Genomic DNA, 27,105 nt, shown 5'->3' on the forward strand with positions numbered 1-27,105 from the left:
AGTATATGGCAGCTTCTTATGTTCCTAACTATGGCCCCAGCCCTCTAGGCACCAAGGAGGAGAGTTAACCCTGTCCCCTGTACCCTTTTCCTATCAGGAGTGTTCCCTCTAAAGCTGTCATTTCCCTCCTCCCCATGGCTGTCTACATCTAGTCAGTGCCTGAGTTGCTACTCAGAGCTAGGACATGTCATCCGGCATCTTTCTTTTTAGAAATTAATCCATGTAGTCGATCTCATTCTATCCTCTGAGGCAGCAGCAACCATTGGGTGTTGCTGCCACAACTGTCCTTTATTTCCCTTGTATGATGCACCTATGCCGTGTTAGGCACTTTTTCAATGAAGAGAAAAAATAGGTTGTGAGAAGGCCTGAGACCCTTGAACTATATCCCACAACAATCCTGCAGACTTGTTCCCCGGTCATGGCGGGGAGGAAGGGATTCCTGCCCAACTTGCTAAGTATCCAACATAGCTTTAGCTTTTATAATCCCATTAAGAGTTTGCACACTCCATGCATCACATTAATTCACTAATGTTGGAAATATAAATCGTATTTTAAAACACACCTTATAACAAAGAGTGCTTTTGATCAGGCAATGGTAGAACTTAACAGGAAATTGTGGGAGATTCGTTATTGGAAGATTGCAAGATAAAGGGTGCTTCTGGGGGCCTCACAATCTAAAACGAAATGTAAGGTGGACAACAACCACTGGAGGGATGCTGTGCAATTGCTTTCTCCTGGTTAAATATGAGGGCATCATCACTTTTAAAGGTACCTCTTAACATTTACCATGCAGGTGGGGGGGGGGGACTATCATTTTTGGGGTCAAAGCACAAATGTCAGTAAAGCATGGACAGGTGAGTACTAGTTGGAACCTGGAAAGGGAAGAAATCACATGTTTCTGTGGATTACAGAGGTGGAAAATGCACCTTTAATGTACATGTGTCTTCCTACAAAACAGTCATGTGGGCATGTGAAAAAAATGTGGCAGAGATTGCCAGTGTGTGTGTATCAAATCTCATACAATCGGCCACATTCAGTGGCCATGGACACACATTTCAGTTCCCATGAATCAGTTCCACTTATGGACAAGCTATAGGACTCATGGATGAAAACATCTTTTCAATGACAAATTTACCCTGACAATCCCATTAATAGGATTAAGGCTCATTAAGGATGTGTTTTGTCATATAAGTCTGCCCCAAATACCCTGGAGCTTTAAGTCTTGCACCAAAACCTGGGGCCTCTTTAATGCTACGATCTTAAACACACCTGATAGCTGCCCACATTTTTAACAGGCTTCGCTTTAGCCAGGTGCGCTGTAAACTGATGCAAATATCTGATCCAAATATATATTTTTCATTTGTACACAACCTTCCTCCAAGAGACTCAAGGCCGTGTAACTGAGTTACTGTATTTTATCCACATGACAACCTGAGAGGTGGGAGGCTGAGAGCAGGTGACTGACCTAGGATTATCCAGTGAGCACCATGGCAAAGCAGAGATTTGAACCCAGATCTCCCTACTCCAAGGACAATATGCTATCCACTACACCAGAGATTTGCTCACCAAATCAGACTTTATGGCCCGGTTTGTACTAGGAAACCGGAGGTCCCTTCACTTCCAGTTTCCAAACATGAACATCTGAACCCGAAGAAATGGAGTTTGCAAGGAAAAAAAAACTGCATTTCCCTTCACCAGACTCCATGCTGACCAAAGGTTTGGCAAATGGAGTTTTGCCACCACAAACTCAATTTCTGCAGTGCCAGCATTATGTAAGAATGCTGCCACCACAGTTTCTGCCCCATGGAGTCAGAGTTGAGGGAGGAAGCTCCTCCCTCACTCTCATTCAATTGGCTGTGTGGGATCTCCTTGTGTGAAGAAGGAAGCGCGCACAGCCAGTTCCCCGCCTTCTCGCTGACTGTAGAGAGATGCTATCCTCAATGTCCGAACACAGACGGGAGAGCAGCGGGTAGGGCCACGGAACTGTGGGAGGGAGGGGGGCATGGAACCATTGAACCCGTGGTTCCGTGTTACATATGAACCAAGCCTGGCCATATATCTTCCTTTCAGGTCAATACTTCCACCTGATTTCAGCATTCTCTCTCCCAGGGACACTGATGGTTTCTAAAGCTAACAGAATTTCAGATTTTGGAGTCCAGGTTGATTAGATTTGCTCTGGAGTAGTAGGAAGTGAGATTCCATTGGCTCCCGAGGTACTTCTTAAGGTCAGATGTGTTCGATTTTGTTCTGACCCTCTTGACTGCTACTTAGCTTGACCCTTTGGCATGTTCCTGGCTTCTGTCAGGACACTCTTGCTTCTGAATTTCTTTGACCTAGTTGACCTCCAGTGTGTTCTTGGCTCTGGGCTGACTGTTCAGTGGATTGCCTGATGTCTCTCTGAGTCTCCCAGTCTTGGCCACAGACCTGTGCCTCCTATCACTGCTGCCCATGGCTCCGTTCCTGACAAAGAATCAGCTGTGGGCCCTTCTGAAGGGCCCTGAGCCCTTGGTAGTTGGCCAACGATGTTGACCTTTGACGCTGACCCTAACCTAACCAGTGTCTGGCAGGATTCAGCCTGCATGCCGTCACCTGGTTCAAGCCAAGAGTGCAGGGAGACGAAGCACACCAGCCAAGGGGGCATTCTTGCTCCAATGAGCCAGAGTGTGTCCATGTCAGGGGTAGGCAACCTTGGCTCTTCCACTGTATTGAACTACAGCTCCCATCATCCCCAGCCACAATTTATTGTGGCTGGGGGATGATGGAAGCTGTAGTAGTTCAACAACAGCTGGAAAACAAAGGTTGCTTGCTCCTGGTCCATGTGATACTTTTGGAGTGAAGCTACATTTGAACAGGTGGGGGCAGGAAATATCCCTGGCGCCTGAGGGAGAGGGGACCTGCCTGCTGGGCAAAAGCTTGCTCTTCACTCTCCCCCTGCTGCCTCCCCCAAGGAGAAAGTCTTCACTCCTTGTCCCAGGGCCCGCTCCAAGTGTGATATGCCCCCCCCCCGATGGTTTATGACTCTTACAAAAGCTTCTGGGTCAGTCTTATTCACTGATCTGTACAACCAGGTGTCTTGCTCCTGTTAAGCTGCAGATTTATCTTCCAGCCTCCCTCCTCCCCTGGCTTCGCCTCCCTCTGCCCTTGACAGTTCAGGAGCTGGATTCAACAGACATGTATTTGGTCCTGGGTGGTGATCATCACCAGCATCATCCCTGGAAGCATCTTTAACATGCTTCTTTATTACTGTTAAAAGTTGAAGTGACAGATCAGCCATGGTCATGTGTTTTTTTAGGCCCTGCATTCTTCTCTTACTGGTCTACATTTTTCTAAAATGAGCAACAGCATGAGACCGGTTCAGACATTATGCTGTACGAGTGTACAGATGTCTGTACACTCGTGTTTGTGTGAATGACTGTACCTGTGTTCCTTTTAAAAGTGAACCTGGATACAGGCTCTTCAAGTGCATGGTACACATAGGAGGTGTACTTCTGTACGTCTATTCAATATAACATGTGAATGACCGTACCTGTGTACAGATCTGTACCTGTGTACACTGTACACTCATATGTAAGGTTGCCATCTTCCTTGGAATTCTGGTTATTTACCAGATTTTAAGCATGTTCTCTGGTGCCTGGTTAACCTATTAGCTTGTCTGGATTCCCAGCTTTCATTTTACAAGCTCTTGTATAAGCAGAATAAAGGAGCGAAACCTGCGGTCACTATTTTGTTCAACTGGTGGACTTCGAGAAAGGCAGGTGAAGCACAGGAGGCTGCTCAGGAGAGGTTCACACAATACGCAATCCCCGCTGAGGAATGTTGACTTTGGGTTTTTTGTTTTTTGTTTTTGTCAACAGGGGATCTTAATAGGGCAGCTGAGAGGATAGCTTGATTTTGAAGTATATCACTGCCCACCTGTGTATTGTAATATTTAAGTTTTTTGGCTTTATAGTGCTATCCATTCTGTGCATACTTACTTAGAAGTAAATGCCATTGGTTTCAACCAGAATTTCTCCCAAGCAAGTATGTATACGATTGCAGCCCTAACTGAAAAGCTCAGTGTATTTTCTGTTCTATTGCTGCTGTTGATATCTCAGACATAGCATAGTCTCAATTTATTTTCTACCGAGTTTGTGTGTGTGCATGTGTGCTTTTATTTTGCTTTAAGCCACCATGAATTCTCCTGGCCCCCTGCCCTTTTCCAGCCTATACATCAAAAGGAATCATTTTGGTGTTACATTTTATGTACTGGTCTCAGGATGTAAATGGCGGCCATGACAAGGCTCAAGCATGAACGCCTTAATCCCTGGCGCCAGTTTTGTAGGGTCAACTGAATAATTTAGTGGTGATGAAAATGCACTCAGCACTGCTCCTCAGCATGAGCTTTGATTTGGTATCTTTACCAATCTTACCTGATATCTTCACCTTCACCTTCACCAAAAATAGCAGATTTATTCACCACTAAATAGCATATTCAGGTATTGGAAAATAAAGTAGGGTGGTAGTCTACAGTTGGCGAGGAATCCATGACATCACTGCACACAGCTCGGTAAAGACAAGGTTTAAAACTGCACTTCTGGGTGTTTAATTCAGGAAGTCTGTTTAATTCTCAGTTAAATGATCAGGTAAAGAGATCATCTTCAGCTATTGTTGGTAGATAACTAGAGCAAATACAAGTCAACTGGACATTAGGGATGTGCACAGAACTGGCGGGGGGGGAGGCGGTTTGATGGTGGGGAGGATAACTTTAAGGGCAGGAGAGGGTGCACTTACCCCCCCCCCCATGCCACGTTTCCCCCACCAGTGCTTGCTGAAAAGCTGGTCTGGCACTTACCCCCTCTGCCGCGTCTCCCCCGTCGGTGCTCTTGGAAAAAACCAGTCTGGCAGCATGGCAGCGTACCTCCCTGCCAGGAAGTAGTGTGCATGTGCATGCACACCTGATGTGTGCACGTCTGACGTGTGCACACGCTACTTCCTGTCACTTCTGGTCCAAGGAGTGGATGGGGCGGCAGGGAGGTAGGCTGCCTCCCTGCCGGACCGGTTTTTCAGTGAGCACCAGCGGCAGGAATGTGGCAGGGAGGGTAAGTGCACCCACCCCTGCCCTTAAAGTTATTCCCCGCCCCCAGCCGAACACTTTGAACTTCCTGGTGTTCGAACCTGTTCAGAGACCTGTAAAAGGGCCTGGTAGCAAATGAGATTTTGAATGAAAAACCATGAATCCACTCTCATATGCTACTAGAGAATCTACTCTCAGAACACCTCTAGGACAACAAAACCCTGTACTTCATGGGTTGGCAACCCATGTGGGTGGTTGGCTCCCTATGTGCACTACACCGCCACTTGCTCTGGGCCACCCCAGTGCCCCTCAAGTGGAGTTATGGGACTGCAGGAATCTCCATTATACCCTACAAGGAAAATCTGAAAGATGCTTAACTTCATTAATTCTTTAAAAATCAGCCCTTTGCCAAATTCCTCTTAAGAAATTGTGGTAGCTTCCTTGTACCAACTGGGCACTACCACCAATCACACTCCACTCTGGGCCACCCCTCCCCCTGCATGAAGCTATACTTTTCCTGAAACCTTCATCATACCCTATGGGGAAAATCTGAGCGCAAACTTCAAAAATTCACCCAAAATCAGCAGTTTGCCCAATTCCTTTGAAATTTTTGTGGTAGCTTCCAATTATTGGGCACTATAATCCCCACCCACTCTTTTGACCATGTGACCCATTTTTAATTTGAATTAATTCAGATTCGGATTTGGATTAATTCAGACAAAAAACAAAACTGGAGTGATTTGGAAGGCTTAATTTCGGACAAAATACAAAATAGGGTTGATTCGGATTTGGTACAAATTGAAACAGAAAAAATACAAAATGTACAACCCTAGTGCTGGGATCGATTCCAGTGCTGCCCATGCTACACAGGGCTTCCCTATCCTGGATAGGGCTGCTCATGTGCACAGCCTTTTAGTATATCTCGTTAGTGCAACACCCTTGCTCTAGTGCAGGGGTGGGGAACCTTGGCACTCCAGCTGTTGTTGAACTACAACTCCCATCATCCCCAGCCACAATAATTGTGTCTGGGGATGATGGGAGTTGTAGTTCAACAACAGCTGGAGTGCCAAGGTTCCCCACCCCTGCTCTAGTGCAACAGGTTTGTGCATTAATCTGCATTAAAGTGCAGCATTAATCTGAATGCTGAATGCTGGCCATTGCAGACAGATTAATTTTAGGCAGCCTTGAAACAAACGAACAGCAAAATGTACTATTTTGGATTAGCACGTTCTGTATGGTCCAGTGCTGCCACCGAAGTATGTGAGTAGCAGCACTGCAATTCTGTCTTATGAAATGGGTTTGGAGAAGTCTGACTCCTCCAGACAGCGTGGGGACAAGCAGATAGCATAGGCTCCCACTGTCCCTATTTAACACTGCCAGTCGTCACCCTATTTTCTGGAGTCTGTCCCTGGCAAATCACTGCCACTATTTCTGCCTCCTGGGGTGCTGCCTTGCCCAGTGTTTTTGTGTGAGTTGCTAGGGTTGTAGTTCTTTAAAGGTAAAGTGTGCTGTCAAGTCGATTTCGACTCCTGGCGCCCACAGAGCCCTGTGGTTTTCTTTGGTAGAATACAGGAGGGGCTTACCAATGCCTCCTCCCGCGCCGTATGAGATGATGCCTTTCAGCATCTTCCTACATTGCTGCTGCCCGATATAGTACCAGCGGGGATTCAAACTGGCAACCTTCTGCTTGTTAGTCAAGCATTTCCCCGCTCCGCCACTTAAAGTAATTCCAGTCCCCTCCCTGGAGTCTCTATCCATTCTCTAAGTGGGGGTGAGGGTGGATGCATCTCTTCTAGTGAATGTCAATGGATGCACAACAGATAATTTTAGGTAAATCACCTGGGACTTTTACACACAGCAGGCCTTACCACAGGTTTACTGGGAGGCTTTACTGCAAACTCAAAGTTGTCCCAAAAAACCCAATGAAAACTGGATTTTTTTTTTAACCCCAGATATAAATCGGGCTACGTTCTAACGCACAGTGGAAAACCCGAATTGTGTGTGAGCTGCTCCCTGATGACTCACAGAGACTTTGGGGTAAATCTGGCCAATATGTGAACACACACCCTCCATTCCAGAGGAGATGCAATTTAAAGGGCTTTCAAAGCACCGTGTGAAAAACTTCCTGGATATGCAGATATTAGATGGTATAGAAATATGTAAAGCAAGCACACACTAGGGTGCAGCATATAATGGGTGGAATCCAGCAGTTTATAACAGAGGCACAAACACACACTCAGGCACTATGCACAACATATAGTGGTAATCCAGTAGTATGTAATAGAGGCACCTTTTGTTTTCTTATATTATATTTTCTAATGAAGAGCAATTGCATACCTGACCAACAGGTCCCCTTTTCCCCATTCATGTTGGCCAAGTATACAATTGTCCCTATCCAACCCCAGCACAGCATCCCTCCAGTGGCTCTTGCTGGTGTCTACCTTATGCAGAGGCGTAACTAGGGAAAACGGCACCCGGGGCAAGCACTGAAATGGCGCCCCCCCCCCCCCACATACTACATTATACTTAGGTTTTTCCTCACAAGTGCCTGCCGCCGCCGCCAAGCCAGGCCACTGACTGGCCGCCAGGCGCCAGCAAAGCAATGGGGGGCGCGGGCAGCGCGGAAGGGACCGCTCGTGGGGGAGGGGGCGCTGACGCGCTCCGTTGACTGCTGCAGCGCTGCTGCACTGAGCAGGAAACATTTGTATTAACAAAAACAATTTTTTTTAAAAAAAATTAATTTTTTTTTGGTCATGGCGGCGCCCCCCACATGACCAGAAAAGATGGCGCCCGGGGCACGTGCCCCCCCTGCCCCCCCTATAGTTACGCCTCTGACCTTATGCTTCCTTTTAGATTGTGAGCCCTCTGGGGACAGGGAAGCATCTTTATTCATTAATATTTTTCTATCTAAACCACTTTGGCAACTTTTGTTGAAAAGCAGTATATAAATACTTGGAGGAGGAGGAGGAGGAGGAGGGAGGAGGGAGGGTTGAGCATTGGCAACAGGCGTGGAGCCAGCCGAGCAGCAGCCTGGGTCCATCGCTGCCCGGCGGCCCCCCCGATGACGTCCCGTGCGCATGACATCATATGCATGGGGCATGCCCTGAGAGAAATCCCCTCCCTGTCCAGGAGTGAGCACTTGACCATCCTTTTCAGGCAGTGTTTGGACCAGCATCTGAGCAAGCATCTGGACCAGCATCTGAGAGCTGGTCTTGTGGTAGCAAGCATGACTTGTCCCCTTAAGCTAAGCAGGATCCACCCTGGTTGCATATGAAAGGGAGACTAGAAGTGTGAGCACTGCAAGATATTCCCCTTAGGGGATGGAGCCGCTCTGGGAAGAGCATCTAGGCTCCAAGTTCCTTCCCTGGCAGCATCTCCAAGATAGGGCTGAGAGAGATTCCTGCCTGCAACCTTGGAGAAGCCACTGCCAGTCTGTGTAGACAATACTGAGCAAGATGGACTGATGGTCTGACTCAGTATATGGCAGCTCCTATCTATTCCCCTTTCTCTCCCTCTCTGGCCTTGAGCTCCAAAGAGCTCGAGTGAGCCCTTCCCTGTCATTTCAGGCAGCGCTTGCTGCCTGAAAGCATCTATTCTCCCTCTCTCCCCCTCTCAGGGGAGAATCAGTGCTTTCAAGGGAATAGATGCTTTCAGGCAGAAAATGCTGCCTGAAAAGGATGGGCAAACGCTCGCTCGGGTCTCCCAGGAGCCCGGGCGTGGGCGTGGGTTCATTTGGGGCTCTTCTGGAGCCCAAGCCATGCCCCCCGGGGGCTTCAGCAGCCCCTACCATTGGCGGCCCGGGTTCTTTGATCCCATTCGCACAACGGTGGCTATGCCCTGATTGGCAATTATCCTTAGTCGGAGAATTGTTTGTTACAAGTGTATCCTGTTTTTATGTGTGAAAGTTGGAGGGTATGGAAACAAAGGAAATACCACATTATTTGAAACCTTTTGCTCTATTCTCACCCAGCATTTATTTATTTGTTTGTTTATTATTTTATTTATTTAACATATTTTTATACCCCCCAAAACTCATGCCTCTGGGTCCACACTGGGTAAAAATGCCCACATTGGGTAAAAATGGGGGTCCGATTCTCAAGGTTGATTCTCCAGATGTTGTTGGACTACAACTCCCATCATCCCAGGCACAATGGCCGAAGTCAGATGGGAGCTGTAGTCCCATATCTGGAGACGCAGTTTTGAGGACCCCAGGCTAAAAGAAACTTTCAGATAATGCAGTACAACTGATTTTGAAAGTAGCAGAGATTATGTCTGTTATCCACCCTGTCCACAACTCATTTGAATCTATAGTACATGACTGGGAATAGAAAGATCATGCCAAAAGCTTCACCCGCTTCCTGCACCCTGAGAAAAACTGTTCCCAAGCCTGAGCTTTGGCAAAGTGAACATGACAAGACCTGACAGCTCCTGGGAGGATTTTTCTTAACTTTTCTTAAAGTTGAACCTTAATAAGGTGCTTGCCCATGGACCTAAGGTTAACTCTTTTTTCCCTGCTGTTCTGTAGCCTCAGTGATTGTAACCCTACGCAATTATGAATGAAGTACCCTGGGGATTTAATAATTGGTCACCTGCAGACATTTCTGAATGTGTTGAACTCCCCGTGGATTGTTAATTTCATTACTACAGCTTAATTTATAGAGAAAATATAAGGTTGTGGGGAAACTTCCGAGTTTTTAATGCAATGATAATTTTGGATATATACCCAGTTCAATTAAAAAAGGGGTGGTGGTGGGGAACTATTCAGGAAAAATGTCAATAGTTAAATGCTAATGTGCTCTTATGCCGATACCTTATTATAAAAGCTTGGGCCCTTGATTGTTTCAGTGAGGACATTCTGAGATGGATAGCATTATAACATGCAACTGGTATTTTGGCTGACAAACAGAGCATGGATGGACCAGGGCCACAAGAGAGCAGCCTAACAGAACTTCCCAACTAAGTGCACAAGTGCAGCGGGAAAGCATCAATTTTTTATGATTTTGATCCCCAAGAAGCCCTCTTGTGTCACCTGAAAAGATGTCCCAGAGGACTATGCAACCCTCACTGACATATTTTTGGCTGGCACAGTGGGCTTCTTGGAGGAGGGGAGAGCATCCAGAATTGCTGCTTCCCCAGTGCAGATGCCTGAGTCTCTGACATCTGGGGAGCCACTTCAGCTGCCCACGCCCCAGCCCTCCTTACAAAACTGAGAGCATGCTGTTGACATGCCACTCCATCTCTCCAATTGGTCAAGAAGCAAAAGAGGAGGAAAAAGAGGAGGAGGAGGAGGAGGAGGAGGAGTGGGAGTGTGCCGGAGGGAGGAGTTTGAAGCAGCCATAGTACAATAACTGGCTGCTACAATCTTATGCTAAAGCACTCCTTTAAAATGCATCCCATAGACTTTTAAGTATATTAAATCTATAAGCCACAAAAATACTCATGGGTGCCAGTCGCTTCATAAATATTGCACCCATCCTGTGGCAGCTTCACCGGTTACCAGTTTGCTGCCAGGCTAGATTTCAAGTGAGCTTGAGGCCCAGGTATCCTTTGCATCTGCCTATAATGAACTGCCGGGACCTCCATTCGACATCTCATAAGGATATAGGAAGCTGCTTTAAAATGAATCAAGTCATTGGCTCATCGAGCTCAGTATTGATTCTACACTGACTGGCAGAGGCTTCTCCAAGGTTTCAGGCAGGAGTCTTTCCCAGCCCTACCTATAGATGCTGGGACTGAAACTTGGATCTTGTGCATACAACCAAGGAGGTCCTGTCTCTGGTCCCTGCCAACCAGGTCACAAGTAGGGTCTGATGGGGCCATGCATGGCTCAGTGGTAGAGCTTCTGCTTTGTACCTCTTTGGTTCTGGCTGCTTGGCCTTGGAATGCCCTCCTGGATGAGCTTTGCCATGCCCCTCCCTCAGGGTTTATTTTAAAACACACACACACACACACACACACTTACAGAGCCATCTTTTTAGAGAGGCATTTTAGTTTTTGTTCTTTGTCTATTTCTAGTAAGTTTTTTATTTGGGTCTCATTTTTAACTGGATTTTATTAATTTTATTAAATAAAAAAATTATTGTCTTTGTGAGTTGTCCCAAACAGAATCTGCTTGTTTGGGACAACTCATCAGCTGAACTTTGGGAATGATGCGTTATGAAGTTCTCTTATATAAACATTTTTGACATGAAGTGGTTCATTTCAATGGGGGACTTGGCCAGGAGGAATTTCCAGTGGATGTTGGCTCTTGCATGGAGTTGAATTCATGTTGTGTTAACCTGTCATCAGATTAGCCAAGCAGTTTCAAAAGACCTAGAAAATGCCTGCTGATATTATGTAAACTCAGGCCTTTGCCAAAGGAAAAAATTGTGTCCCTTTTGCTAGTCAACCTCAGGAAGGTGGTGGTGGTTATTCTGCTTTTAAATGAAAAAAGTTCTCAAAGCTGTTTACATGGAGGAGGAGAGGAGGAGGAGGAGAGGAGGAGGAGGAGGAAGAGGAGGAGAGGAGGAGGAGGAGGAGGTCTCCTGTCCCCAAAGGGCTCAAAATCTAAAACGAGAGACAAAACCTAGAGGATACCAACAGCAACACTGAGGGTGGATGCTGTTCAGTAGGGTCAGTTGCTCTCTCGCTGCTGAAGAAGAAAATCACCCACTTTGAAAGGTGCCTCTTTGCCCAGTTAGTAAGGGAGGGTTAGTGAATGCCATGATATAGGCATGTTTCCAAACGGAAGTGCCATTTTTTTGTTGCCAAAAGTAACTCCACAAGGGGTGACTCCAGTCAGAACCAGGGCATAAGGGGAAGGGGTTTTTTCACTCTTTCTGCTCTTGCCACTTCCCCATCCAAACCTGTGAAGCTCCCCTTCTGCGGGTGCTTAGAATTGTCTTAGAGAGTCCATCTCTCCCCTCACTCAACTTCATTTGCAATGTTTCCTGTTAATCAAATTACTGTTAATCCTGTTCAAATGTGTAGTGTAGATAATATGCAATTAAGAGAAGCCCAGACTGCTGGGGCTTTTTAGTTTAGAAAAAAGACGACTGCGGGGAGACATGATAGAGGTCCATAAGGTCATGCATGGTGTGGAGAAAGTGGAGAGAGAGAGATTCTTTTCCCTCTCACACAACACTAGAACCAGGGGTCGCTCCATGAAATTGATTGCCATGAGGTCTAGGACCAACAAATGGAAGTACTTTTTCACACAACGTGTGATCCACTTGTGGAACTCTCTGCCACAGGATGTGGTGACAGCCAACAACCTGGATGGCTTTAAGAGGGGTTTGGATGACTTCATGGAGGAGAGGTCTATCAATGGCTACTAGTCAGAAGGCTGTGGGCCACCTCCAGCCTCAAGGGCAGGGTGCCTCTGAGTACCAGATGCAGGGGAGTAATGGCAGGAGAGAGGGCACGCCCTCAACTCCTGTCTGTGGCTTCCGGTGGCATCTGGTGGACCACTGTGCGAAACAGGATGTTGGACTAGATGGACCTTGGGCCTGATCCAGCAGGGCTGTTCTTATGTTCTTATATTCTTATGACTGGCAAGAACAAAGGACAGCTTGAGGCGCGCTAGAAATAACACTCTAGCCCTTGAGCTCTGTGGTTATAACTTTGTCCTCTGAACCAGCATCTGCTTCCTATCCTTCACCTGTTTATTTATTAAAATATGCATGTCAGCCTGTTGGCCCCCAGAGGGTTTACTGAGCATCAATTAAAACACAACCACCAATTTAAAAAAAAACATGCAGTAAATTAATATAACAATAGGTCCTGATAGCCAAAAATTGTAGAATTCCAGAGGGACAAGGGAGAAAGAGACCAACCAATGCAAAGCAAAATGAAAAGGTCTTAACTAAATGCCTACATGCCACTAGAAGGAACCAATTTGACCTTGTGAGGTGAGGTGAGCTGTTTCATAGCCTGGGGATCCCAACGAAGGATCCAGATCCCTTCATATCCCACACCTCCTTCTTCTTCCCACCATCCTGGTAGTTTGACAAGTCATGAAGTATCATGCTGCTGGCACAAAGGGCACAGGAGCCCTTTGTAAAAAAAGGTGGCAAATCCAGTGATGAATGAGATAAGGAAATGGTGTTTCCTTCTGCAAGGACTAAGCATAAGAACATATGTGCATTGCCCTGCTGGATCAGAACTAAACATCTACCTAGTCTAGCATCCTGCTTCCCACAATGGCCAAACAGGTGCCTTCAAGATTTAATTTTATTTATCTGTTTATCTGTTTATCAATCATATTTCTATACTGCCTGATATGTACATCTCTAGGCAATGTACAAAATTTAAAAGATTTAAAAGTCACAGATTAAAATGCATGGCAATAAAAACCAACAGAAGAAGATAGTTATTAAAATAAGTTTTTAAAATGATTAAAAATTAATTCTAATTTTTAAGCCTGTGAAAACAGGAGAGTCTTGAGGTTCTTCCTGAAAACAAACAGAGGAGAAGATGCTCTTATTTCAGTAGGGTGCAAAAACAATACCACAAAACCCATGAACAAAGACAAAGGCAATGAATACAGAGGCACACCGCAGGTTGAAGTCAAATTACACATATAATAACAAATTCCCACAGGCACCCATAAGTATAACAGTCTGTTATACTTCTGATGAAGACACTTGTGAAACAGACCAAAATCTAGGAAGTCTGTCAAGAAAGATTCCCATTTCTACTCTCAAGATTTCTGTGCCTAGCCTCTCAGGTCAAGGTTTTTGTGCAGAGTGCAGCACTTCGCATTTTTGAGGATTGAGTTCCGGCACAGCAGCACCACTTACTTCATTATCAACGACCAGCATTCCAGTGACTGTCATCATCTTTTATCGTGTGGGGCTTGTTTTAGCCCTTATCACTGTATTCATTTGCTGTTATAATATGGGTGCCTGTGGGAATTTGTTATCATATGTGTAATTTGGCTTCAACCTGCGGTGTGCCTCTGTATTCATTGCCTTTGTCTTTGTTCATGGGTTTTGTGATATTGTTTTTGCATCCATTGCCCGTGTTCCCCCAGTTTTTTTTCTTATTTCAGTTGGGAGCATATTCCAAAGCCCTGGAGAAGCCACAGAGAAAGCCTGGTCCTAGATCGCCACCAAACGAGCTGGTGGCATCCGTAACCGGATTGAGTGGGTTATAATTCCAAATGAAAAAGAGGGTAATGTGGTGTATCCTCTATTTCCTCAAGCAGAGAGAAGCTGCAGGGGCAACACTGCAGGGTTAGTTTCCTTTGGAGGAGAGGGCACTGGAGAATGTAGTGCATAGGTGAAAACAAAGTGGCATCCTGCACGGTAGCAGACAGGAACATAGGAAACTGCCTTATATGGAGTCAGACCTTTGGTCCATCTAGCTCAGTATTGTCTACACTGACTGGCAGCAGCTCTCCAAGGTTTCAGGCAGGAGTTTCTCCCAGCCCTACCTAGAGATGCCAGGGAGTGAAGCTCGGACCTTCTGCACACAAGCAGATGCTCCATCACTGAGCTATGGCCCCATCCCTTAAGGGGAATGTCTTATAGCAGACAGCGCTCACATGTAGTCACCCATCCAAATGTAAACCAAGGCAGATCCTGCTTAGCAAAAGGGAGAATTCATGTTCACTACCACAAGATCAGCTCTCCATGTTAGATTGCCATAGGGAACACCCTGCACTCAAAAGTACGTCACCTTCAGCTAACTCACCTCCCTCCCTCCCTCCCTCCCTCCCTCAAAAATGCTGTTTGAGCTGCCAAGTGGGGTGAGATGATCACAGATTCCACCCCACCACAGATTCCACCCTCTTTTAAGGCACAGGGATGAGCCCATTCACAGCAATCAGAGAGCCAGCTGACAACATTATGGTTACACACATTCCTCACTTCCCTGAGCAGTGAGAAGTTCCAGGTGTGCAGTGCTCACTGGATTCTGACCCTTTGGAGAAGGGAGCTTATTGTACCTTAGCATAATATCTTATCGTATTTTATATCTAATTCTGAAAGAGCTAGAAATGTTATATTCCTTACGGATGCCTGGAAGAGGAAGGTTCTAATGGACTTAGGGTAACCAGCAAATATGTCAGTTGCACAAAATCTGAAGGAAAAAACCTAAAGAGGCCAACCGCCCCCCCCCCCCAACTGCCCCAATGTGACTCAGTGGAGCGGAATGTTCACAGGCTCAGAGGGTAGTTAACAGCCAACCAGGTGGTCAGAACTAATGGAGCTCAGTGGCAAGGAGTGGGGAAGAAGGGATTGAACAAAAAGAGTAAGAAATTTCTCAGTTTGAAGAATACTCCTTCAAGACCATCACAACCCATTCTTCTTCTAAGGGGGAAAGGTGTCTAAAACACCCTGCTCAGTCACAGGTTCGGGTAACACATGCACACTAGGGCTATAGTGCAACGTGGGTCTATACTTGCTTGGTTTATTTACAGGTGTACAACTGAACATTAGATGGAGTTGAAATAGCAGGGCACCCCTACAAGCAGCAACCAATGGAATGGGGAGGAGGGGAATGAATCACTTTCCCATCGAGTCCTTCCAGATGGCATCAACATTTTGCACCAATAACCCTAATGACCACCAGAGGCATTGAGAGTAGAGATAGTGGATATAGTGGAGAGCTGGTCTTGTGGTAAAGGTAAAGTGTGTCGTAGAATTGGTGTCAACTCCTGGCAATCACAGAGCCATGTGGTTGTCTTTGGTAGAATACAGGAGGGGTTTACCATTGTCTCCTCCCATGCAGTATGAGATGATGCCTTTCAGCATCTTCCTGTATCTCTGCTGCCCGATATACATGTTTCCCATAGTCTGGGAAACATACCAGTGGGGATTCGAACAGACAACCTCTGGCTTGCTAGTCGAGTCTTTTCCCACTGTGACATTAGGTGGCTCTTGTGGTAGCAAGCATGAATTGTCCCCTTTGCTAAGCAGGGTCTGGGCTGGTTTCATGTGACTGGGAGACTACAAGTGTGAGCACTGTAAGATATTCTCCTTAGGGGATGGAGAGCTTGCAAGCAGAAGTTCTGGGAAGAGCTTGCAAGCAGAAGTTCCCAAGTTCCCTCCCTGCCAGCATCTCCAAGATAAGGCTGAGAGAGATTCCTGCCTGCAACCTTGGAGAAGCCGCTGCCAGTCTGTGTAGACAATATTAAGCTAGATGAAGCTATGGTCCGACTCAGTATATGGCAGCTTTCCTATGTTCCTATAGTCAGTTAGGGTGTCTTTCCTGATTATCTCTGCGTCTATGACCCCTCTATTGATAGAGTATATTCAGGAATTTCCTGGGAGTGACTTGCTTCTCATTCTTCTTCTTTCCAGAATGCTTCTAGCTCTCTCTCTGACCACCATGTAGCCAGCAGTTAGGTTTAGGTCTTTCCTATCATCATGTATTTCTGAATAAAATAGATTAGTTTACATGGGCGTATCTATAGAGGGGCAGGGGGGGCACGTGCCCCCGGTGCCACTCTGCTTGATCACGTGGGGGGCGCCAAAAAGAGCCCCTGTCTTTCCTTAAAAAAATTTTTTTTCTTTGAATTTTTTTTTTTTTTGCACAGCAGGCAGTGGGACGCATTGGGCAGTCCCCCTCCCCCTCCCCCTCCCCGGGTCCAGCGCCCCCCATTGCTCAGTCTTGGCGCCGCCGCGGCACGGGCGCCTAAAGTGCAGTGACTTGAGTACCTGCCTGCTTGCTGCCGCTTTGGCGAATCGGTGTCGTGGGTGGGACTGGGACCGTCATCATTAATCATCCTCAGTCCGCTGACGTGGCGTCCCCGCCCTGTGGCGCCCCCCCCCACCAGTCACGCATGTGTGTCTGGCCTCACGCAGCGACCACGAGGCAGGAGACCGCAGCGCTTTGTGCAGCAGCAGCAAGCAGCAGCAGCAGCACAGGAGTGGAGGTGGAAGAGGATTCGACGGCCTGCCTGCCTTGCCTTCAATCATCACCTCACAAGCAATGCAATCAAGCCAGCGTCGTTACAGACAACGGTGTGTGTGTGATGATGATGATCTTTCTTATTATTCTGCTGATTTTGCTCAACAATGCTCTGAGCTCTCTCAAAGCAGAGAGTGGGCGCCGGCGTCGAAGGTCCCCCAGCACAGCGTGCCTTCCTCAGTGGCTTCCTTGTGCTGTGTGTCGGGTGTGGGGTCCTTCAAAGTGGACCGCACCTTTGTTTTAACAGCAGCGGGAGTCCGGGAGGGACTGAGAAAGCCGAGGGTGAGGGAATTGTGCCGAGGGTGAGGGGATTGTGCCGAGGGTGAGGGTAGAAGCAGGTTTCCTTCTCGATTTTGTCAAAGCGTTGTTTTCTTGCTGCCACTGGAAGGGAAAGCGGGATCAACTCGAGTTCAGCTTCGCCAGCGCCGGGGTAGCGGGTAGGGAGGAGCTCTTCCAGTGAGGCGCAGTTCCACAGTCATACTCTGATTTGCCCCGTAGCCTCCCTCCTCCCCCATGTCCCATGTCCTGAAGGCTGCAGATGTTCTTGATGCAGCAGATGAGGGGGGCTGAACAACGTCCCATCAGCGAGCGAATCTACATCAGGAGCAAAAGTTACTCCTCTTTTGGAGGAAGTCTTTCGTCCCCTTCTCACCAGCAGATTTTTCCTTGACTGGAGGTCTGTGCCTGGCTAGTGATTTTTGTGATTTTCTGTGTCTCTGATTTTTAAGGCAAAAATGTTTTGTATGCACAGATATATTTGCTTAATGAGTTTCTTGTAGTACACAAGGATCAAACTAAATTATGCATATTAGAAAGAAATATGAAACATGAGGAGATTATTTATTATTTTAGAAAAATGCAGTGGGGTATCACTATGGGAACAAGTATTTTCAGTTTAAATTGATGAACTGCCCATGGGAAGAAATCAAAACTCAAGACTGGGTATGACATGAAACTGGAGGAAGTCAGCTGTTGAATCTATAGGGCAAACAAAAACTACAACCTGCTTCTTAAAAGATTAATTTATTAACCTTAGAATTATTATTATGACTGTAAAAGATTAAAAGGTCATAATGAATTGGCATGCAGAACCACAACTATTCCGCATTATACACTCAGAACCTTGCATTCTTGCTGGGTGCAAAATAATATATTTTGCAACAGTTTTATATATGATTGAAGGAAGATGTTGCCATATACTTGCCTTTTATTCGGTCTGCCTCTTTTAAATTTAGCTAATAATATAATATACACTGAGTCAATAATACATTGATGATAATGTGTGCAGTTATTTGCTGTTATCCCCTGCTAACTGGGCAAAGAGGCACCTTTTACCATGGTGATTCTCTTTATTTAGCAGGGGGAGAGTAACTGTGATGGATTACTAGATAGATGCAGATTCATGGATAGTAATAATGATGCTTTTAATTGCTGTCAGAATTGTTTGTGATGGTAGTGTCTCGTGGTTAAACAAGGTTTACTAGTTTATGGTTGATAGAGTAATGTGTATTAGGTGATTTTCTTTTTCTGTTGAAGTAACTTTAGAGATTATGTATTTTTAAATGCAGTGATTGTAGTATACAGACATATAGATAGGAGTAGCCCTCTAAAACATTCTCACTATGTTGTAACTCACCCTAAGAATTGTGATGTCATTGGGTATAATTTCTAGGTCATCCTCCTTTGCCTGAGTGCAGGTACAGAGAATCAGGCTTATCAACAGAAAAATAGGACCTGTTCCTCTTGCCCAACTAAGCCACAAATGAATGTTCTGTTTCTTACTCTGACAGTAAGAAACAGTAAGAAACAAAACATTGTAAATTAACAGTGTTTGAATTTTTCTGCAACAGTGAGCATGGCCACTGTCCTCCTGCTGTATTAATAAAAGAACAGCCATGCTGTTCTGCACTGTGTGAAAAGTTAAAGTACAAGGGCACTGGGAGCAGTTTAGCAACGTTTTCCACCCAGAAGCACTCTCAGATAATAATGGTATTATGCTTAGCCTGCTCCGCTAAGGTATGTATATTCTATATTCTGCAGTTTGATTTACATTTGTAAATTTGAAGGGAAATGATTGCTTGCTTAGCTACTGTGCTGTCTATTTGGAAAAGGAATAAGAATAAAGAAATGTTGTTATATTTATTGGTATTAAACACTTAGAGGAGTTGACTTTTCTTCCTACAAACATCAGTATATTACAGGTTGTTTTAGGGACTTAAGCCATACCACCATTTTGAAACTTTTCCACCTTGTCATGCTGCTGTTCAGTTCAGAAGCATTTATATTAATGTGTTTATATTCAGACTGTCTAAACCAGTGATTCTCCAACTTGGGTCCTCAGGTGTTATTGGACTTCAACTCCCATAATCCCCAGCCTCAGTGGCCTTTGGTTGGGGATTATGGGAGTTGAAGTCCAATAACACCTGAGGACTGGCAAATTCATGGAGAGCAGGTCTATCAATGGCTACTAGTCTGGTGGCTGTGGGCCACCTCCAGCCTCAGAGGCTAGATGCCCCTAGATCCCAGTTGCAGCAGGGCTGTTCTTATGTTCTTGTAGCAGCAACAATATGTGCTGCATAGCAGTCTTTCTGCTTTTTTGGTCATTGAGGAGGGATTGGCAATATTAAATTCACTGAACTGACTTGGAAAGCTCATAAATGAGTTCAATTTCTGAGCCCCAGCTAATTAAACCATATGTACTTATGGGATCAGTATCAATATGTGCTGCATAGCAGTCTTTCTGCTTTTTTGGTCTGCACAGCAGGGAGGGGGGAGACACAGGACACCAAATCAATAATAAATAAATTCTGATGTTTGGGACACAGGCCTAATTCACAGGGTTGTTGTGAGGAAAGACGTAAGTATGTAGTGCACCACACTGGGCTACTTGGAGGGAGAGCGGGATATAAACTGTAAAAATAAATAAATTGAAATACAAAAAATAAATACTATTTTCTCTCAAAAAACAACAGCAACTCTGCTGACTTGGATATTTGTTGGATTTTTGGATTTTTTTTGGATATTTGTCGCATTTTTGGTTATTTGTCGCATTTTTGGTTATTTGTCGCATTTTTGGTTATTTATCGCATTTTGAAATGTTTGGTGATTTTTGTGATTTTTAAGATTTTTAAAATAAAATTTTCTGAAACGTGTGTGTCAGTCAGATGTATGTATGCTGGGGGGGGGGGCGCAATTTCAGTGCTTGCCCCGGGCGCCGTTTTCCCTAGTTACGCCACTGTTAGTTTAACCTTACACAAATCTCCATGCCTACAAGCTGTTGCCCCCGAAACCCTGTTAACTTCTGCTGTAATGAGAGTGAGTTAACTCCTGAAATAACTCCTGCTATATAAGTAATTGCCCCCAACATGAATCACTTTGCACTTTCCCATCAAGTCCTCCCATCAGGTGAGGGTGAGTGCAAGAGGGTGAGTGTATCATTGTACAAGACTCTGATGGCTTCCCCCATTTGATGACTCTCCCATTTATTGCAGCTGTGGGTGATGGGAACTGTAGTCCAAGCCTCAGATTGGCTACCCCTGTCCAATCCCTGATATTGCTGCTGCAATATCAGCCAGCCAGTGAGCTATATAAGAAAAGAGTCAGCCAGCTAGTATTCAAAATCATAACCCCAAATTCATTACAATCTGTATGGCCCAGACCTTCCTCTTTTGGATGTAGTGCTACAGAATACGAATCAGCCAATAAACATTTTTCCCTGTGAACAGGAGCTTGTGATTGAGATAGCAGTTTGCTCACTGCTTTGATACTGTCGAGTGCAAAATAAAGAGAGGAAATCACACTGCCTCTCCCTCTATACTTAGAATCTAAGTCCAGCTGTTAAAACCTAATAAACAAGCTTTAACTCCATCATGCCATTCCGCTGCAGACTCCTGTCACGCAATGTCCTGGCTTGGCAGTATAAAATGCTTCAAACCTATACAAAGCTTAAGCTTTGAATTTCTTTTGAAAAGGCATCAGGCTTCAAGGTAGCTTCGGGGTTGGCGTTTCCACAGGTGTTAAATCTTCACAAGACTTTCATGCCTAACCCATTTTGGGTGTGCTCATCTAACAGTGGGCACAATCAAGTCTGGTTTAAACCCTTCTGTTGATTTTCATAGGAGAGAGTTAAGCACATGCTTCAAGGTCTCCCATTAAAATTAAGGGGACTGAGACTGTGATGATCTTGATACAAAATACATGGGGAGCACGTCCCATCAGATCGAGGGGGATTTACTTCTGAGCACTTATGTACCAGATAGGATGGCATGGAGTGCATTGATCCATAAAGTGACTGAGAGTCGGACACAACTGAATGGATAAGAAGAAGACTTATATACTGTGCATTTTTTGGTTCTGCCTTTCAAGACACTATCCTCACAAGGCAGCTAACAGGTCAAACACATAATGGCTGACATCCAGATTAAACATCACGTGTGCTAGTGCAAGAACGTTGCACTAGCTAGTTCCACAAAGTCAGGAGCTTGAGTTCTAGGACTTTGCACAATGACATTGCTCAAAGAAAGGAATGTCTATTGCAGGGCAGTCTTTGTGCTAGTGGAAGATGTTGACAAGTGGCACAAAGCATTGCACAACAAAAGCCTTGTATATGTCCTGGAGAAGGTCTTCTGCCAGTGGTTACATGACCTCCTGGAGCATGTGCAACTTCTCTCAATATGCAAGTTCAGCACTAGTCCTCCAGACTAGTGCTCCTGTTCCACTGCCCATGTTGCACAAGTGCAGCACTTCTGGAATTGCAGCAAGGGAATTGTGTGAGAGACTGCACAACTCCAAGCATCTCAGCAGCTGTGCAACCTTCTGGAACATAGGAATCTGCCTTCTATTGAGTCAGACCATAGGTCCATCTAGCTTAATATTGTCTACACAGACTGGCAGTGGCTTCTCCAAGGTAGCAAGCAGGAGGCTCTCTCTGCCCTATCTTGGAGATGCCAGGGAGGGAACTTGAGGCCGCAGGTGCTCTTCCATTGAGCTATGGTCCTATCCACAAAGGGAATATTTTACAGCGCTCATTATGTAGTCACCCATTCAAATGCAAGCTAGGGTGGACCCTGCTAAGCAAAGGGGACAATTCATACTTGCTACCGCAAGACCAGCTCTCCTCCTTCTGGTGTATGCACATCTTGGCTTGTTGCTCCATCACAATGTTAGTCTGGATGTCAGCCAATAAGTATATGTTTTATTCACAAATACAATAAATCATAGCAATGACTTCAACAATATAATAGGTAAACATCCATAGGATTGAGCCGAGAAAGTGCTTAGCTTTGGCTGGACCATAAAAGGGGGAAGAAAGAGGAAAGATTGTGCCGTCATGTCAGTGTCGACTCCTGGCGACCACAGAACCATGTGGTTTTCTTGGTAGAATCAGGAGTGGTTTACCAATGCCATCTCCCATGCAGTATGAGATGATCCCTTTCAGCACCTTCCTATATCGCTGCTGCCTGGTAAAGGAGTTCCCCATATTCTGGAAAACACACCTGCAGAGATTTGAAGCAACAGCCTCCTGTTTTCTAGGCAGGTTGCTTCCCCACTGCAGTGTTTAAAGTGGAACTACATTTCAGAAGTCCAACACTGTCTCCCAAACCCTGTGTTTCCCTTGTAAGGAGGAGCCCACAGATGTTATCTGGGTTAGACGTGACTTGGTCAGTGATGGTTTGTGGCCACCACCAACCACTCTCCCCCTGCATGCAGACCCCCTTGCATGTGCAGAGAGCTTTGGGGAGGCCCTTTTCGAGCACTTGGCATGGAGCTTGTGAGAAGGACAGAAATGGCATGAGCCTCTCACGGCTTGTACTTCTCCACTATGAGAGATTGGCTCCATTCCCGAGAGGGGAGGCCACAAGGGGAAGGGACAGCAAGTCCTCACCCTTCCTACCTGGTACAGTAAAAACTTCTTCCCAGTCTGAATGTTCTGCAACCTGCAGGGGGATTTTAATGCTGGTAGGTATCCATAGCAGAGATGGTTGCCAGTGGCAAACGGATTTATCAGCTCCTGCTCAGAGCGGTCCAGGGAGGTTGGGGTTGCTTAGCAACCTCCTCCTATCCAGCTGCATGCATGGAGAAACTTTGAGGGAGCTCAGGGAGCTGGGGAGGAAGGGTGGAAAAAATGGCTTGTCCTGGGCTGTTGCGCTTGCACTTCTGACACTATACAACATAAGTGTAACACTGCATAGACCATATGACACCTGTTTTTAAAAGAACTGCACTGGCTGCCGATATGTTTCCGAGTGAAATACAAAATGCTGGTTATTACCTATAAAGCCCTTAACGGCTTGGGTCCAGCCTATTAAAGAGAGTGCCGCCTTTGTCATGAACCCTGCTGCCTTTTACGGTCTTCTGGAGAGGTCCGGTTATGGTTTGTGGGAGATGAACTTCCAGTGCATCGACCTTTTGCACCAGCTGTCGTAATGACCACTAGGGGCACTGGGAGTAGAGACAGTGAGTCAGGGTCTCCCTATCTGTCCCTACTCTATGACCCCTGAACTGACTCTGCAGCACTTCCTGTGCTGAGTCACAATCCTTCCTTTCCTCCTAGAGAGCAGATGGAAACATCTCTCTCTCTCTCCTTACCTATCTGTTATGTAGTCCTTTAGATTAGATATGGGTCTTTCCTATCTAAGTGTATTTAACCAATAAATATTTAGTGTTTAGTCATACAAGGATCTCCACGTGTTTTCTCTAAATAGCTGCAATATCCAAACCACCCTCTGCTACCTACTCTGTAACTGGAGTGTGTGCTCATTCCTTAGTGCTCTGCTGTTTTACCTATTGTGGGTAAAAATCAACAACCTCTAACATGGTTGCCACCAGCCCATCTGGTGGCAACTCAGGACCTGGCTATCTCTGTGGCTGCCCCAGGGCTTTGGAATATGCTCCCTGCTGAAATAAGAGCATCTCCTCCTCTATTTGTTTTCAGGAAGACCCTCAGGATGTTCCTGTTCCAACCACCCATGTTGCATTATGCAGTATGAGAGCCAATATTCCTAAACTTTGTCTTTGCATGGTTTCTTCTCTTCTTTCATTGTACTTTGGCTGCAATCCCAGCAAGAGGTGTAGATTTTGTTGAAAAGCAGTATATAAATATCGGTCACATTCGTATAGAACATTTCTTTACCTGCCCTGGTCCTTGAGTTAGTACGGGGGTGGGGAGAGAATGAATAGCACAACTGCTGCAGATATCATGTATATTTTCTAAAACTCAGGACTTACCTTTGGAAGCCTGTATTTCTCTCTCAAGTGAACTCTCAGGACGGCCCTGCCTGCTTTCTTTTGGGCGAAGGCTGCATCTCTTTCCATCCTGAAAGCAAAAGTGGATTGTTGGGTAATCTCATACTTGGACATTTCCCCCTCCAAACGTCTTCCACACACAAACCTTGGAGAAGCCGCTGCCAGTTTGTGAAGACAACACTGAGCTAGACAGACCAATGGTCTGACTTAGTATATGGCAGCTTCCTATGTTCCTAGGATGACATACGTTTAGTGTCAATTCAGACATTGAGAGAGTCGTGTTTGGCCACATGGACAGAGTCAAAGAGAGACCTACACCTCTAAATGTGTTGAAACAGGTCCAGAGGTGCACCTAGGTAATTTTGGAGCCTGGACCTAAAGGCCTTTGAAGGCCCCTACCCCCCTGCTGCAAGTTAAGCATCCTCCCCCTACACACACACACTGACACGTGCAGTATTTTTAACATGTGGGTTCCTGAGGGCACAAATAGCAACTGCATTCTCAAGAATGTATGAATATATAACAGGTATATTTGTGCAAATATGCCTTAGCAGAAGCATTTCAACAAGCAATGTAACATATCCCCAACCCCACATATTTCTTTTCCCACCTCCCACCCCTTCTGTCTCTAAAGCAGAGGTCACGCTCAGCCACCCGGCGCAGGTCACAGTCACGCTTGACTGCCTGGCACAGTGCGGCAACCACACACCACCCGGGACACACTAAAGAGGATTTGAAGGCCCCCAGGGGGTGTGGAGGCCCTGGACTTCTGCCTGGGCGCCCAGGGGTAATAGCACCAGGTCATTGGCATATGCCAAAGCAGCGCTACAATTGGCCATAGTTGCCTGGTAAGAACCCATTGCACATATGGGGAGATGCTCCTCCCCTCTGCATTTTGCATGTATAGGCAGAGGCACTCCTACCCCGGAGCTGTGGCCTCCAAGGTCCAGGGGGCCTCCAAATGACCGGGGGGGCCTCCTGCCGCCATACCACACTGCCGAAACGCCACATTTCTGTACCTATAGCCGCCATGTGCGTGGCCAGGGGGTGGGGTGAGCCGAGCAGCTTGCAACGATCTATTCAAACGGCACAGCTGCACCTCACAGTTTTCAAGGGCCACTGGGCCAGACGGGCAGGACCAGGGGCCACTTCGCCCACCACCATGGAAAGGAGAGGCCTGCTTGCCTCACCCCCTCCCACCCCCGGGCGCACCCATGGCGGCTAAAGGTACAGAAAAGTGGCGGTTGAGCGTGGCGGAGCCACATTCAGTCATGATACTAGCTGGGTGACTCTGGGCCAGTCACTTCGCTCTCACAGCCTAACTTACTTCACAGGGTTGTTGTGAGGATAAACTCATAGGAACATAGGAAGCTGCCATATACTGAGTCAGACTATAGGTCCATCTCGCTCAGTATTGTCTACACAGACTGGCAGCGGCTTCTCCAAGGTTGCAGGAAGGAATCTCTCTCAGCCTTATCTTGGAGATGCTGCCAGGGAAGGAACTTGGAGCCTAGATGCTCTTCCAAGAGCAGCTCCATCCCCTAAGGGGGATATCTTACAGAGCTCACACTTCTAGTCTCCCTTTCATATGCAACCAGGATGGATCCTGCTTAGCTTAAAGGGACAAGTCTTGCTTACTACCACAAGACCAGCTCTCTTCCCATACTTGTACTCAAGTATGTAATACACCGCTCTGGGCTCCTTGGAGGAAGAGCAGGATATAAAATGTAAAAATAAATAATAAATAATAAATAATTTAAAAGGTGTCTCTTTGCTCAGTTAGTGAATAACGGGGTTCTCCTGTACTTCCATCAGGATCAAAGGTGGCATGCTCCTGAACACCAGGTGCTAGGGAGCACCAAAGTTGGGGGTGGTTTCCCTCTTTCCCCCACTTGTGTGCTTCCCAGTTGTACCTGGAAGCTTTTCACACAGGGCTTTTATTGCGAATCCACTCCTGAATGGAGTGTGCCAGTCCACATATTCGCTGGATTTAACCCAATCTCCCTGTGGGCTATCAGGGACCAGGACAGACAGGACTTTGATTTTCCCCAAATGGAGGCTGCGAATTCTGGCTTAGCTTGAAGTATGTCCGGTTTAAAAAAATCTTCTAGTTTTAGAGGCGTTTGAAAAATAACCTGAGGCTTGTGAAAACCCTGCAGTTTTCTCTGTTATGTTTGGGGTGGTCACGCCAGTAAATTGGGGTTTTTACAAAACTCAATGAAGGGGAGTTTGACAGCTGTTTTGGGTATGGTCTGCTCTCAGTGACTTGCAATTGTAAGCGCTGCGGGTGTTTGTGTGTGTGTGTGTGTGTGTTGTAGATTGGTGATACTCCATTGAGGGAGGTAAAGTAAAGTGTGCCATCATCGATTTCGACTCCTGGTGCCTACAGAGCCCTGTGGTTTTCTTTTGGTAGAATGCAGGAGGGGTTTACCATTGCCTCCTCCTGTGCAATATGAGATGATGCCTTTCAGCATCTTCCTATATTGCGGCTGCCCGATATAGTACCAGTGCGGATTCAAACTGGCAGCCTTCTGCTTATTAGTCAAGCATTTCCCTCTGCGCCATTAGGAGGTGGAGGGAGAAATTGCTGGGGGAGCAGGAGGGAGAAATTCCTGAGTTAAACACAAGCACAGACTGCAAAATGTGTGTCTTGCTATGTAATACATAGGCAGAATGGATGTAACTTGAGCCCTTTGTTGTCTAGGCTGATTCCATTAGGTGTGTATTTGTGTGTGTGTGTGTGTGTGTGTGTGTGTGTGTGTGTGTGTGTAGGGGTAAACATTATGTGATGAAGGCAGTCACTCACAAAGGCAAGGTTAAGCATCCTGCTGTTTGATCCAGCTGTTTGGCAACTCGTTCTTGTGCTCTTAGCTGTCAAACTATTTTTCTCTTGCCTCTTCCTCTGTGTTGGA

The 27,105-nt window shown here is 46.1% G+C and overlaps 1 protein-coding gene across 1 annotated transcript in view; it reads right to left on the reverse strand.

The window, feature by feature from the left end:
* Positions 1-27,105, reverse strand: part of CPLX4 (complexin 4) — a 44,149-nt gene that overhangs the window by 10,883 nt on the left and 6,161 nt on the right. The window contains exon 2 of the mRNA XM_053301792.1: positions 24,176-24,263. Coding sequence (XP_053157767.1) covers positions 24,176-24,263 — 88 coding nt within the window. The remainder of the gene's footprint in view (positions 1-24,175; positions 24,264-27,105) is intronic.

The sequence above is a fragment of the Hemicordylus capensis genome, chromosome 2, assembly GCF_027244095.1.
Source record: "Hemicordylus capensis ecotype Gifberg chromosome 2, rHemCap1.1.pri, whole genome shotgun sequence".
Lineage (NCBI taxonomy): Eukaryota > Metazoa > Chordata > Lepidosauria > Squamata > Cordylidae > Hemicordylus > Hemicordylus capensis.